Here is a 12,337-nt window from a genome sequence, read left to right on the forward strand (position 1 = left end):
ATTCCCCTCTCTCCATCCTCCATCGCCACCGTCCTCTCTCTCCAGGGATTTTATCTACTCGGACTCTATCTATTTGAAATGCTTGATTCATCCACTCATTTATAGGAAGCCAACCACCGACTCCAGCTCTGGCTCTGGCTGCCCTGGGCTAGAAAGAGATGAACAAGACCTGACCCCCTGCAAGCTGGTCACAGTACAGTTCAGGAAAAAACAATAAGGGTACAAATAACTGTTATTCAAGACAGAAAAGAACGACAGCAGAGGTGAAAATAAAGCCCTATGGGATTCAAAGGAGGGAAGGATCACTCCAGATGGGGGCAATGAGGAAAGGCTACATGAACAAGACGGCGCTAGAGGTCAGTTGTGCAGATGGAGAGGAACGGTGTTCCAGGTGGAAGGAACAGAATGCATACAGCCTCGGGGCACAAAGGAAGATGGCTACTGTGCTACTCACTTGAAATCCTGGCAGCCCAGGCATGCCCTCGGGGCCCTGTGACACAGACAGACAAAGCAGGCAGGTTAGGAGCAGCATTGCCAGGCCAACAGGAACCTGTACCTCAGGGGCCCACTCCCTCCAGCACCTTCCAAAGGCCCAAGCATGTTCCCACACAGTGGGGCTCAGGATCCATTTTGCAGAGGATGCCGCGGCCAGGGAGGGGAAGGAACCGTGCAGTCACACACTAGTCAGCACAGAGTCAGGAGCTGCTCAGGAGTCTGGAGCCTCTGCTCCCCCGAGCCAGGACTCTCGGCACTTTAAGTCCCACCCTCCTCTTCCATGAAATCACTCAGCATCAGAAACCTCTGGGGCAATGAATGCAGTGCTCAACCTCCACAAATATTCTCAGAAAACAAGTTCCTAAACTCTGAGGAGTGGGCCCAAAGGGTGTGCTGGGGTATTTGGGGGTGGAAGTGGGGGCAGTTGGTGAGACTCAGTTCTTTTCCCTCAGTAAGAGGGAGGATTTTAAAGGACCAGCCATTTTAAAGGCTCCAGGAAACAGAAAATTTGTGGTTCACTCCACATGGGGCCAGGACTCTTTTTCCTCCAAGCCCAGATACCCACATACCTATTAAAGACATAGAGTTTGGCAGAATATATATATACAGAGAGATATAACTGAACGGCAACAACTTTCTCAATATACTGTACAGTCGTCCCTTGGTATCCGAGGGCTATTGGTTTCAGGATCCCCTGTGGATACCAAAATCCGCAGATGCTCAAGGCCCTTATATAAAATGGTGTAGTGTTGGCATATAACCTACATACATACTCCATATACCCATACACTTTAAATCATCTCTAGATTACTTATAACACCTAATACAATGTAAATGCTATGTAAATAGCTGTAAAACCAATGTAAAAGCTATGTAAATAATTGCTAGCATGCAGCAAATTCAAGTTTTGCTTTTTGAAGCTTTCTGGAATTTTTTTTTTCAGCACTTTTTATCCAAGGTTTGTTGAATCTGAGGATGCAGAAGTAACAAAGGACTAACATATGTGTGTGTGTGTGTGTGTGTGTGTGTGTATACATATAATACACTATATACATATATCTATATGATGTACATATAGTAGAGTGGAAAAGTATAAAGGTACAGCTGGGAGGGAACTGCCTCTGAGTTGGAAAATCTTAATCTTCCCCTTCAGGGCCTGGATTTGCCAAAGAGGAGGTCAGGGATTGGAACAGGAGGAGGATCCTCAGGTGGGGAAAAGAGAGAAGGGGTGGGGGCAGACAAGGCCCAAGGACTCTTAGAACGGAGATGTTGATTCTTAGATCTTAGGCTGTCTGTGTTTTGCTTTAGAATTAAGCCACCTAACACTCTAAACCCCCAATAGTTTGGGAAAAACTTTTGTGAAATGACTTGCTTGTTTGCTTTAGGCTTTGCTTACTGGGGTGTTCTGGATGATTTTAGTAGAAATCAAGGAAAGGGAGACCCACTGGATGTAGTACAGAAGAGACAGTGAAATGACCCACCAACAGAGGCCACTCAGCAGGAGATACCGGCTCTAAAGGAATCGTGCAGATATTTGCAGAAGCCTTGGGGAGAGCACTGAATTTTCCCTAGGATGTGGATGGCAGAGGTTCAGGCCAACCTCATTGGGGACTGCAGGGCGGGTGGCCCCGGCAGACATCTGGACTGCGCAGCTGTGGAAGTATAAGCCTCAATCTCTGTGTCGGCTTCCACAGAGTGCCACAGTTTGCAAAGCAGTTTCGCATCCATCACCTCTTATAAGCTGCCCCAAAGGCTGGTGAGGTGTTATCAGAGAGATGATGAGAGTCTCAGAGCATTATGTAGAGGAGATGGGGCTGGAACCCAAGGCTCCTAGGGCCAGAGCTCTTTCCTCTCTTCCCAGCTGTCACCAGCAGATATGGAAGATGCAGTGTGGATTCACTGCACAGACTGCAGGAGGAAGCTTCCTTCCTCTTAGGTCCTGTTGTGTCATGGACAGACTCTGTGGACTTGCAGAAATAACGTAGCTTCTTTGTGCGTTCCTAATCTCTAAACGCCAGAAAGGGGCCAGAAAGACTGAAGCCAGTCACATTCCCTCCTCATGCGCCAGTTTCCCCATCAGCACAAGGATAGGTCTCTCTAGGCTCCTCCCATTCTGGGAAATGAGATCATGTAAATAAAAGCATGCCCAAAGCACTGCTCAGACATCTATCAATTTGTTACTTATGATTCTCTGATTTCCATTACACATATTTCTGATGCAAGGGACTGGAAGCTTCCACTGCATTGGACAAAACTCCCTGCACAAATTAATGTGACAGCAACTTCTCAGAAATGCAAAGCTCTCTTTCTATTCACTACTTCGAGACACTCTAGCTCTATGCTTCAGGAGCTCAAAGGATTCCAAACCAACCCAACTTAGTTTCAGCTGGGGTGTCTGGGTAGGACCCTCACTCTAGGGCAGCTGTGGATACACACCGGAGGCCCGACGAGCTCAGGAATGTCCGAAAGATTCATGAATCCATGGGTGATGTTGATCAAAGGCTGAAAAGAGAAAAATCAGACAAAGAGACAGAGGGTGGCACGTGTCCCACCTTGCTCCTGGCTGTGAGGCTTTAACTGAAGTCACCCCGCATGGCAGACACAAGCAGACACTGGCAACACCCACCCACTACCAACACACCCATCCCTCCCACTTACGACACAGCCCTGAGCCGCCTTATCACTTTCCTCTTCGATGAATCTTAAAATTGCACCATACGTAAATGCCTCTTTTCTTTTATAATTTTAAATATATATATTTAAATATTATATTTATGTTATATAATTATAAATTAATATTAATACCCACAGAAAACAGTGTTGCTGGGTGTGTGTGTGTGTGTTTGTCCACGTGGTTATTTTATATAAATGGCATCAGGCTGCAGGTATTATTCTTCAACTTGCTTTTGTCACTCAGTCATACAGCATGGAGGTCTTTCCATATGGAAGTTTTCAGTATGAACATTTTTAGTTTTAGCAGATTGCCAAAGAGCTGTCTAAAGGGGCCGTACAACTTACACTTCCAACAAAGTATGTGAGATTATCTATTTCACTACACCCTTACCTATACTTGATATTTTTTAATCATACTTTAAAAAAAAAAAAAACTCTAGTCATTCTTTTTTCCACTTATTTGGGACTTTTTGTCTCTCTGTCATGTCCCAGTATGACATTATTTCTCTTGGAAGGGCAAGAGTTTTTCACAAATGTGATGTTCTAATATTCAGTGGCTGTGATCGTGTCCCAGCCCACATCCCAGTCTTCTCTCCAAATTTCCATCGCTCTCCACCCACCCCCATGCCCATCAGCTCCCTGTGCCTTGGACACATCCATGTTTTTCTCTTCTGCGCTTCGGCTCAGAGTGTCTTGACCACCTGAGTTCTGGAAGTCCTGTCCTCCATACTTACCTGGTAAATCCTTCTTAGCTTTCAAGTCCCTGCTCAAGGAGACTTCTTCCAGAAAGTCTTCCTTGATTTCTCATAACCTAAACCATCTTTCCTCCCTCATTCCCCCACTTATGTTCCTTGCCTCTTGGTTACAGCTCTGTTACACTCAGTCTCCTGACTGCAAATGCTGCCAACCAGAAGAGAGGGTTCTGGACACACTATGTGTGACAATAGTGGTACCAGGGTAGGAACAGACAGGTGGGCCATGCTGGCAGGTAGGAACTCCAACACCAGACGCCAGCTACGTGCCCCCTGCATAAAGAGCAGCCCTGAAGGCCCTGAAGTTGTGGACAACCTTCCCTCCCCTTTAGCAAAAGCAGCCATGCTGGTGATACTCACACTAGATAAGACCTCGATGCGCCCTGGTAGCCCCCTGGGCCCAGGGGGTCCCACAATGCTGGCTCCATCCATCCCTCTTTCACCCTGGATATAGCAGTGAGAGTGGAAAAAAAATTCACTGTATGTGGATAATGCCCCTAGAACCAGGCTGAAAATTTCTCTCACCCCCACTTCAGATCTGTGACCTCACCTTGGGTCCCTGGTCTCCTTTTTCTCCTTTGGGACCCTGGCAAAACAGACAAACAAATATTCTTTGGGTTTTTTTCTATTCACTTTGTCCACGCTCCATCTATCCTCCCATCTTGCCATCTCTCCCTAAGCTCTTACAAGGATTTTGTCCCAGATAATGGGAGCAAAAGATGAGGGGCAAATTCCCCTTACAGAGTCAGAAGGAAGGAATATCTCCCAGACAGTAAGAGGACCAGAGGCCCTCTCCCAGCACGGGGTGAGTGTCCTTTTGACCCTGAACCCAGAGCACTCTGCATCTGGGGTGTGGGGGAGGTCTTCCTATTCAATCATGGAGGGGGCTGTGCTGCTCCCCTTGGTGAGGCTCAGCTCCTCTTGCACTGGTGTGCTCAGCTCTGGGTACCACTTGGATCTCAAATATAATGAGATCCTGGGGATTGGTCCTCTTGAGAGCAGGTGTCATAGAAGAAGATGGACAACACCTCCCTAGGGGGTAGATGTAGTGGGGGAGGGTACTTGTTGGGAGCGAGGGATTCTGAAACGGGGCAAAGTGTGAGTCTTGAATGGGCGGCAGGAAGGAGGCAATGAAGCAGAGATGCTTGATGGTAAGGGACTGCGGAGAGAGAGAAAGATAATTTTCAAGTTTTCCCACATGATGTTTTGTGCAAAACCTCTGTGCTACTCCTCAAAGAAACAAGCTATAAAGAGCACCTGGTCTCCCCACCACACAGCTGGAAGCTGGAGGCGCAGAGCGGGTAAATTAGAGAAAGTAGCAGAGCCAGGATGGCACCCCACAGCCTCTCCACTCCAGCGTGACAGCATGACAATCCTCAAAATGAAGGTGTAAAAAGTCAACCTACACTTGAAGCCGTTGGTCCAGAGATTCTGGGCTCCTGCAACATCCTGATGCTCCCAGAGCCTTCAGTATCCTAGGGAAGGAAGAAGAATGAGAATTTCAGTACTGATTCCCGAGCACCTCCCTGTGCCAGGTGTGATGCTGGGAGCTGGGGCTCAGTGGGGAATCAGCACCACCTTGGCGTTCAGTTAGCTGGCCTTTCCGGTAGTCCTTAGCGCACGTTGTTCTTTAACCACAGAAAGGAGGAAACGCACCTCAAATCCAAGTCCCATTGTACATCCAGGACCTCGGGGCCCAGGGGGTCCAGGGGGCCCTGGGGGTCCCATGACCCCAGGAGCGCCAACTTGTCCATTTTTCCCTGGGGGTCCTGGTAAGCCTCTGTTGCCGGGATCACCCTGTAAGGAAGGGGACAGGCTGATTATCTAGCCTTGGAGTCACTCATGGAAGGAACAACATCCGCAACCGAGTCAGAAAATTGTTCCTTGAACTTAATTAGATCGTTGGATTCTCTGATCAGTGCTACTTGATTGTACAGAAACAGCCATCTTGCCAATTGACATTTCACTTGGAGATAAGCTAATGGCGCTCATTGAATGAATTAGGGTGGGGTGGGTGAGAAAGGAGAAAACCTGGTGGGTTATTCACTCTGCTCCAGCTGTTCTGCCTTTCCCAAGCAGTTCCTTCCAGATGTTTCTCTCTGATCCATGACATTTATACATTCAATACTCTAGCCCAACAGTTCAATTATACTAAACTCAGAGAGAGGGGAGGAAGGAGGAGAAAGCTTTTTCTTCTTCATTTTCATTTTTTACCTTTTCACCAAATGAGCCATTACGTCCTCTTGCTCCCTGAAAAAAAAAATCGGGGCCAATTAATATATATTTCATTAGGTACGTTTAAAAGAAAACGCAGGATTTCAGACTCTTAAGTAACAGGACATTAAAATGGGACTCTTCCTGCTCAGTTTTGACTGATGTCTCAAACCTGAGCCCATTACAGTAGTTGTGAGTTTGCTAAGCAGGTCATGCTGAAAGCTTGTGAAACCCCTCTTCCAACTATTGTCTCATCACCTACCTCAAGAGTGAAAAGGAGAAGTTGAAGATTAACCAGGAAGAGATTGTAGAGGAAGAATTCCCTTGGAGAGCTGTCAGTGTACTGGGTGGGCCCGCTTCCCCTCCTCGAAGCCAAGGGAAGGGACTTCAAGAATTTGATACGTATTCCCTAGGCTTCTGGGGATATGTGGATGATGGCTGGTTCTCTTCTGGAAAAATCTAAAGACCAAAATCTGGCTGGAATAGCCCCAAAATGGGGGTGGGGTGGGGTCTCTAAAGCAGGTTGCGTGTCCACCGCCAATGGGAGACACAGTACAGGTTTCCTGGGGGGTCAGATGTGGATCCCAAGGAAAGGAGTCAGCTGCGAGCTCAGATAGAGGGGAGGACCGATGGGGGCTGATGGTCAGGAGTGGCCAGCACAGGAGACACTGCACTACATCAGAGGACTGCAGTCGGGGGCTCCCCGCTAGAGAACCTCCAAGGAAACCACAGAAGCACCCACAAGAGAAGAAGCCAGCAATTGCACGGCCACACAGAAGGCCCTGACACCGTGATACACCCGCCATCTAAGGCTGTGCCTTCTCCCAAACCCCTCTTTCCCTGGGCCAGATTCCCCTTCCTATATCAAATCCATAGCAATGACAGAGTGGATAGTTCCAAAATAGTCATGCTCAAAAATAAGATGGCGAGTGATACTGAATCTGAAACAGTGAGGAATGGCAAAGAGAAAACATGGGAAGCTAAAGCCAGAGGCTCCAGTGGTGGAGAGGAACCACAGGTAGAAAAATAGCAGGCAAGGGAGGAGCGGAAGCCAGGAGCAGGGTGTGGCTCTGACAGGGAGATAGGTTGAAACTCTGGAGCTAGATAGCCATGGAGCCCTGCCCATCTCCCCTCACCTCCCACTTCCACTCCTGCTACAAGGATAATAAGAGTTGTTTACTGGAGCAAAGGGATAGGGCAGAGCCCCAGGTGGCTAGTGGACCCTGGGAGGTCCAGGGGTACCCCAAACACCTAAGATCAGCTGTTGAGGTACCCTGCCTGATGGTACATCCTACTCTTCCCGTCGCCTTCCTGAAACCTGCAGAACTAGCTACCACCCAACTCCCTAGTAATTTGTACAGAGGCGGGAAACAGACTAAAGAGGGATTCCAATTTCTAAAGCAAACACACAAACAAGAAACACTACACATTTGAGGAGAGGCAACACTCCGAAAGAGAAACGACAACATCAACCATGGAAGGTTTCCTGAGGAAACAGCTAAGAACACGATCCAATCAGGAGTCTAAGTAAATACTATATATTCTCAGGGAGAAAAGGGAGGATATTACAGCCAAGAAACAAGGACAAACTATTATGAAATAAGAACAGTGGTTATAGTAAAGAATCAGGGCTTCTCTGGTGGCACAGTGGTTAGGAGTCCGCCTGCCAATGCAGGGGACCCAGGTTCGAGCCCTGGTGCGGGAAGATCCCACATGCTGTGGAGCAGTTAAGCCTGTGCGCCACAACTACTGAGCCTGCGCTCTAAAGCCTGTGCGCCTAGGGCCTGTATTCCGCAACAAGAGAAGCCACCGCAATGATAAGCCCGTGCACCACAGTGAAGAGTAGCACCTGCTCAGCACAGCTAGAGAAAGCCCGCACGCAGCAACAAAGACCCAACACAGCCAAAAATAAATAAATTTTTTAAAAAAGAAAAAATCAATTAGAGACCTTAGAGACAAAAATATATAACTGCTGAGAGAAAGTACTCTACAGAAGGGTTGAATAACAGAAGAGACACACCTGAAGAGAGAATCACAGAAAGAATCCCGTTACTCTATGGGATGGTGGGAGGAGAGGGGTGCTTGCAGAAGGAAGCAAGGCTGGCTGGCTAGACTCTGTCACTTCCCCGCCTGCTGGCCTGACATGGGAAAAATTAAGTGTGACCTTTTATCCCAGGCAGAAACAGAAAGAATCGGGTTCCAGTTTTGTTGCCCAATCTGCAGGCTACAGTTTCTTTGTCTGCTTTTCTTGGGTGTGACCAGCCACACCATCTTCTGCTGCCTGACGCAATCTGTCCTTGAAGGAAGTACCAACCTTATGCATTTTTCAAGTAACAAGTCAAATCACAGTCAGGGATATTGTGAAATAGAAGTTAACTTAGTCCCATCTCTTGACTTTTGGACTCTATCCTCTGAAAACATTATTATTGTGTTGCCAGTTGACCCCGTTCAAGGAAAAGGTGTTCATAAGGTAAAAAACTGTACTTTTTCAATTGCTTTCCTGACTCTTTTCAAATCAAAAGTACACCTTGTAGCAGTTTCAAAGGAAGTTCTAGAAGATATGTGGGACCTTGATTTATCTTTCTCAGAAACAGATGATTTTATCCAGCTTGTACATATAAAGGCAGGAAATGAGTCCCCTGTCACTGAAGGTGTGTAAGCTGAGCAGAGATTGTAGAGGGGCATCAAGGATCAAATGTATCATTGGATCTTATGTGGTGTTACATCCCTGAGATTATTCATTTTCTTTAGCAATTTTTGTTATTTCACATTCAGACTATTCTCCTTGGTTTACTTTTGGGGGGGGCGTGGGGGTGGGGGGTAAATGTCATGTGCGAGGCTTTCCTCCAGCTCTCCAGATGAAAATTTCAAAGTCCTTCTAGAGCCTACTTTTCCTTGACCAGAAAACATCGTATACACACAGGGCAACAAATTAGGCCTCACAGCAAATTCCAGGAAGAAAAATGTGATTTATCTGCCACAATTAGTCTGGGCAAGCCTGCTGCTCCGTGCACAGCCGAGCGTCTGAGCAGCTGCAGAATGCGCCTGTGAGGGTGTTTGTGTGCCGATGTGGGCATGGGCGTGGGTATTTTTAAGTCTGAGACCAGCCAGGGAGGGGTGTGTAGGGGAGGGGTGTGTGGGAAGGGGTGTGTGGGAGGGGTGTGTGTGGGAGGGGTGTGTGGGGAGGGGTGTGTGAGAGGGGTGTGTGTGGGAGCGGTGTGTGGGGAGGAGTGTGTGTGGGAGGGGTATGTGGGGAGGGGTGTGTGTGGGAGGGGTATGTGGGGAGGGGTGTGTGGGGAGGGGGTGTGTGGGGAGGGGGGTGTAGGGGAGGGGTGTGTGGGGAGGGGTGTGTGTGGGAGGGGTGTGTGGGAGAGGTATGTAGGGAGGGGGGTGTGGGGAGGGGGGTGTGTGGGGAGGGGGCTGTGTGGGGAGGGGTGTGTGTGGGAGGGGTATGTGGGGAGGAGTGTGTGGGGGAGGGGGGTGTGTGGGGAGGGGTATGGGGAGGGGGTGGGGGGAAGGGTGTGTGTGGGAGGGGTGTGTGGGAGGGGGTGTGTGTGGGAGGGATGTGGGGAGGGGTGTGTGTGGAGGGGTGTCTGTGGGAGGGGTGTGTGTGGGAGGGGTGTGGGGAGGGGTGTGTGGGGAGGGGTGTGTGGGGAGGGGTGTGTGTGGAGGGGTGTCTGTGGGAGGGGTGTGTGTGGGAGGGGTGTGGGGAGGGGTGTGTGGGGAGGGGTGTGTGGGGAGGGGAGTGTGGGGAGGGGGCTGTGTGGGGAGGGGTGTGTGGGGAGGGGTGTGGGGGAGGGGTGTGGGGGAGGGGTACGGGGGAGGGGTGGGGGGAAGGGTGTGTGTGGGAGGGGTGTGTGAGGACGGGGGTGTGTGGGGAGGGGGGATGTGTGGGGAGGGGTGTGTGGGGAGGGGTGTGTGGGGACGGCGGTGTGTGGGGAGGGGGTGTGTGGGAGAGGTGTGTGGGGGGGTGGGGAGGGGGGGTGTGTGGGGAGGGGTGTGTGTGGGAGGGGTGTGTGTGGGAGAGGTGTGTGGGAGGGGTGTGCGGGAGGGGTGTGTGGGGAGGGGTGTGTGTGGGGAGGGGGGTGTGGGGAGGGGGTGTGTGGGGAGGGGTGTGCGGGGAGGGGTGTGTGTGGGGTGTGTGTGGGAGGGGTGTGTGTGGGGAGGGGTGTGCGGGGAGGGGTGTGTGGGGAGGGGTGTGTGTGGGAGAGATGTGTGGGAAGGGGTGTATTGGGAGGGGGGGTGTGGGGAGGGGTGTGTGGGAAGGGGTGTATTGGGAGGGGGGGTGTGGGGAGGGGTATGTGGGAGAGGGTGTGTGGGGAGGGGTGTGTGGGAGGGGTGTGTGTGGAGGGGGTGTGTGGGGAGGGGTGTGTGTGGGGTGTGTGTGGGAGGGGTGTGTGTGGGAGGGGGGTGTGTGGGAGGGGTGTGTGGGAGGGGTGTGTGGGGAGGGGGTGTGGGGGAGAGGTATATGGGGAGGGGGGTGTGTGGGGAGGGGGCTGTGTGGGGAGGGGGCTGTGTGGGGAGGGGTGTGGGAGGGGGTGTGTGGGGGAGGGATGTGGGGAGGGGGGTGTGGGGAGGGGTGTGTGTGGGGAGGGGGCTATGTGGGGAGGGGGGTGTGGGGAGGGGTGTATTGGGGGGCATGTGGGGAGGGGTGTGTGTGGGAGGGGTGTGTGTGGGAGGGGTGTTTGGGAGGGGTGTGTGGGAGGGGGCTGTGTGGGGAGGGGTGTGCAGGAGGGGTGTGTGGGGAGGGGTGTGTGTGGGGAGGGGTGTGTGTGGGGAGGGGTGTGTGGGGAGGGGTTGTGTGGGGAGGGGGCTATGTGGGGAGGGGGGTGTGGGGAGGGGTGTATTGGGGGCATGTGGGGAGGGGTGTGTGTGGGAGGGGTGTGTGTGGGAGGGGTGTTTGGGAGGGGTGTGTGGGAGGGGGCTGTGTGGGGAGGGGTGTGCAGGAGGGGTGTGTGGGGAGGGGTGTGTGTGAGGAGGGGTGTGTGTGGGGAGGGGTGTGTGTGAGGAGGGGTGTGTGTGGGGAGGGGTGTGTGGGGAGGGGTGTGTGTGGGAGGGGTGTGTGGGGAGGGGGTGTGTGTGGGGAGGGGGTGTGGGGAAGGTTGTGTGGGGAGGGGGGTAGGTGGGGAGGGGGGTGTGTGGGGAGGGGGGTGTGTGGGGAGGGGGGTGTGTGGGAGGGGTGTGTGTGGGAGGGGTATGTGGGGGGGTGTGCGGGAGGGGTGTGTGGGGAGGGGTGTATTGGGAGGGGTGTGTGGGGAGGGGTGTGTGTGGGAGGGGTGTGTATGGGGAGGGGTGTGTGGGGAGGGGTTTGTGGGGAGGGTGTGTGTGGGGAGGGGTCTGTGAGGAGGGGTTTGTGGGGAGGGGGGTGTGGGGAGGGGGCTGCGTGGGGAGGGGTGTGTGGGGGAGAGGTGTGTGGGGAGGGGTGTGAGGGGGGTGTGGGGAGGGGGGTGTGGGAGGGGTGTGGGGCGGGGTGTGGGTGGAGTGTCGGGGGCAGGGAAGCTGGTAAGAAGAACAAGGAAGATGAGAGTAAGTCTTGTGATGTTTCCTGCAAAATTTAATTTCTTATGAAACAGTATGTGTAAAATGAGTTCTATAAAGCTCGACTATTTCTTCTTTTTCTGAGAAATGAGCTTTTCACGAAAATCGAGTTACTGTTTCAATAAAAATACTCCTGAGAGCTGACGGAAACTGGAAATTCAGTGACAAGGACGGTGTCTAGGGAGTCAGCACTTTCCAAAACTCCGTCCAGGTTGGGTACACAGAAGGCCTCCAGTCCCCACCCCAGAGGGGAGGCCCCTCCCTCCTCTGAACCCCAGTGAAGCTCACGGCTACATCTCTAGAAGGAAGCTCACCTTATCTTTATTTCCCCCATTTGCGGAACATGGGAGCACAGCAGGGGCAGGAACCCCGCCCCACAGCACCACGTGGCTTAACCTTAACGGAAGACTATAGGGGCTTACAGAGAAGAGCGAGACTGAGGGCGTGTGAGACTCAGGAATGGAGGGCAAAAAGGGCGCCTGAAGAAGTTTCATTCATGCATCAAACTGCTCACAGAAGCCTGGGCTAGGTTCTAAGGATACACAGACAGCGCTCACACCCTGCTTGAAAGGCTGGGCTTGGGAGCAGACTGGTAAGCCAACAGCTTCAGTGACCCTGGCTGGAGGGGTCCCGCAGAATCAGTACTGTGCTAACGGGAAGCAGAG

General features: G+C 51.8%; 1 protein-coding gene across 1 annotated transcript in view; it reads right to left on the bottom strand.

Moving 5' to 3' along the window:
* Nucleotides 1–12,337, bottom strand: part of COL15A1 (collagen type XV alpha 1 chain) — a 102,650-nt gene that overhangs the window by 29,793 nt on the left and 60,520 nt on the right. The window contains exons 16-22 of the mRNA XM_082657472.1: nt 6,135–6,170; nt 5,577–5,717; nt 5,327–5,395; nt 4,471–4,506; nt 4,281–4,364; nt 2,932–2,997; nt 455–490 (exon numbers count right to left, since the gene is read on the bottom strand). Coding sequence (XP_082513598.1) covers nt 455–490; nt 2,932–2,997; nt 4,281–4,364; nt 4,471–4,506; nt 5,327–5,395; nt 5,577–5,717; nt 6,135–6,170 — 468 coding nt within the window. The remainder of the gene's footprint in view (nt 1–454; nt 491–2,931; nt 2,998–4,280; nt 4,365–4,470; nt 4,507–5,326; nt 5,396–5,576; nt 5,718–6,134; nt 6,171–12,337) is intronic.

This window comes from Grampus griseus (assembly GCF_964374135.1).
Source record: "Grampus griseus genome assembly, chromosome: 6".
Taxonomy (NCBI): domain Eukaryota; kingdom Metazoa; phylum Chordata; class Mammalia; order Artiodactyla; family Delphinidae; genus Grampus; species Grampus griseus.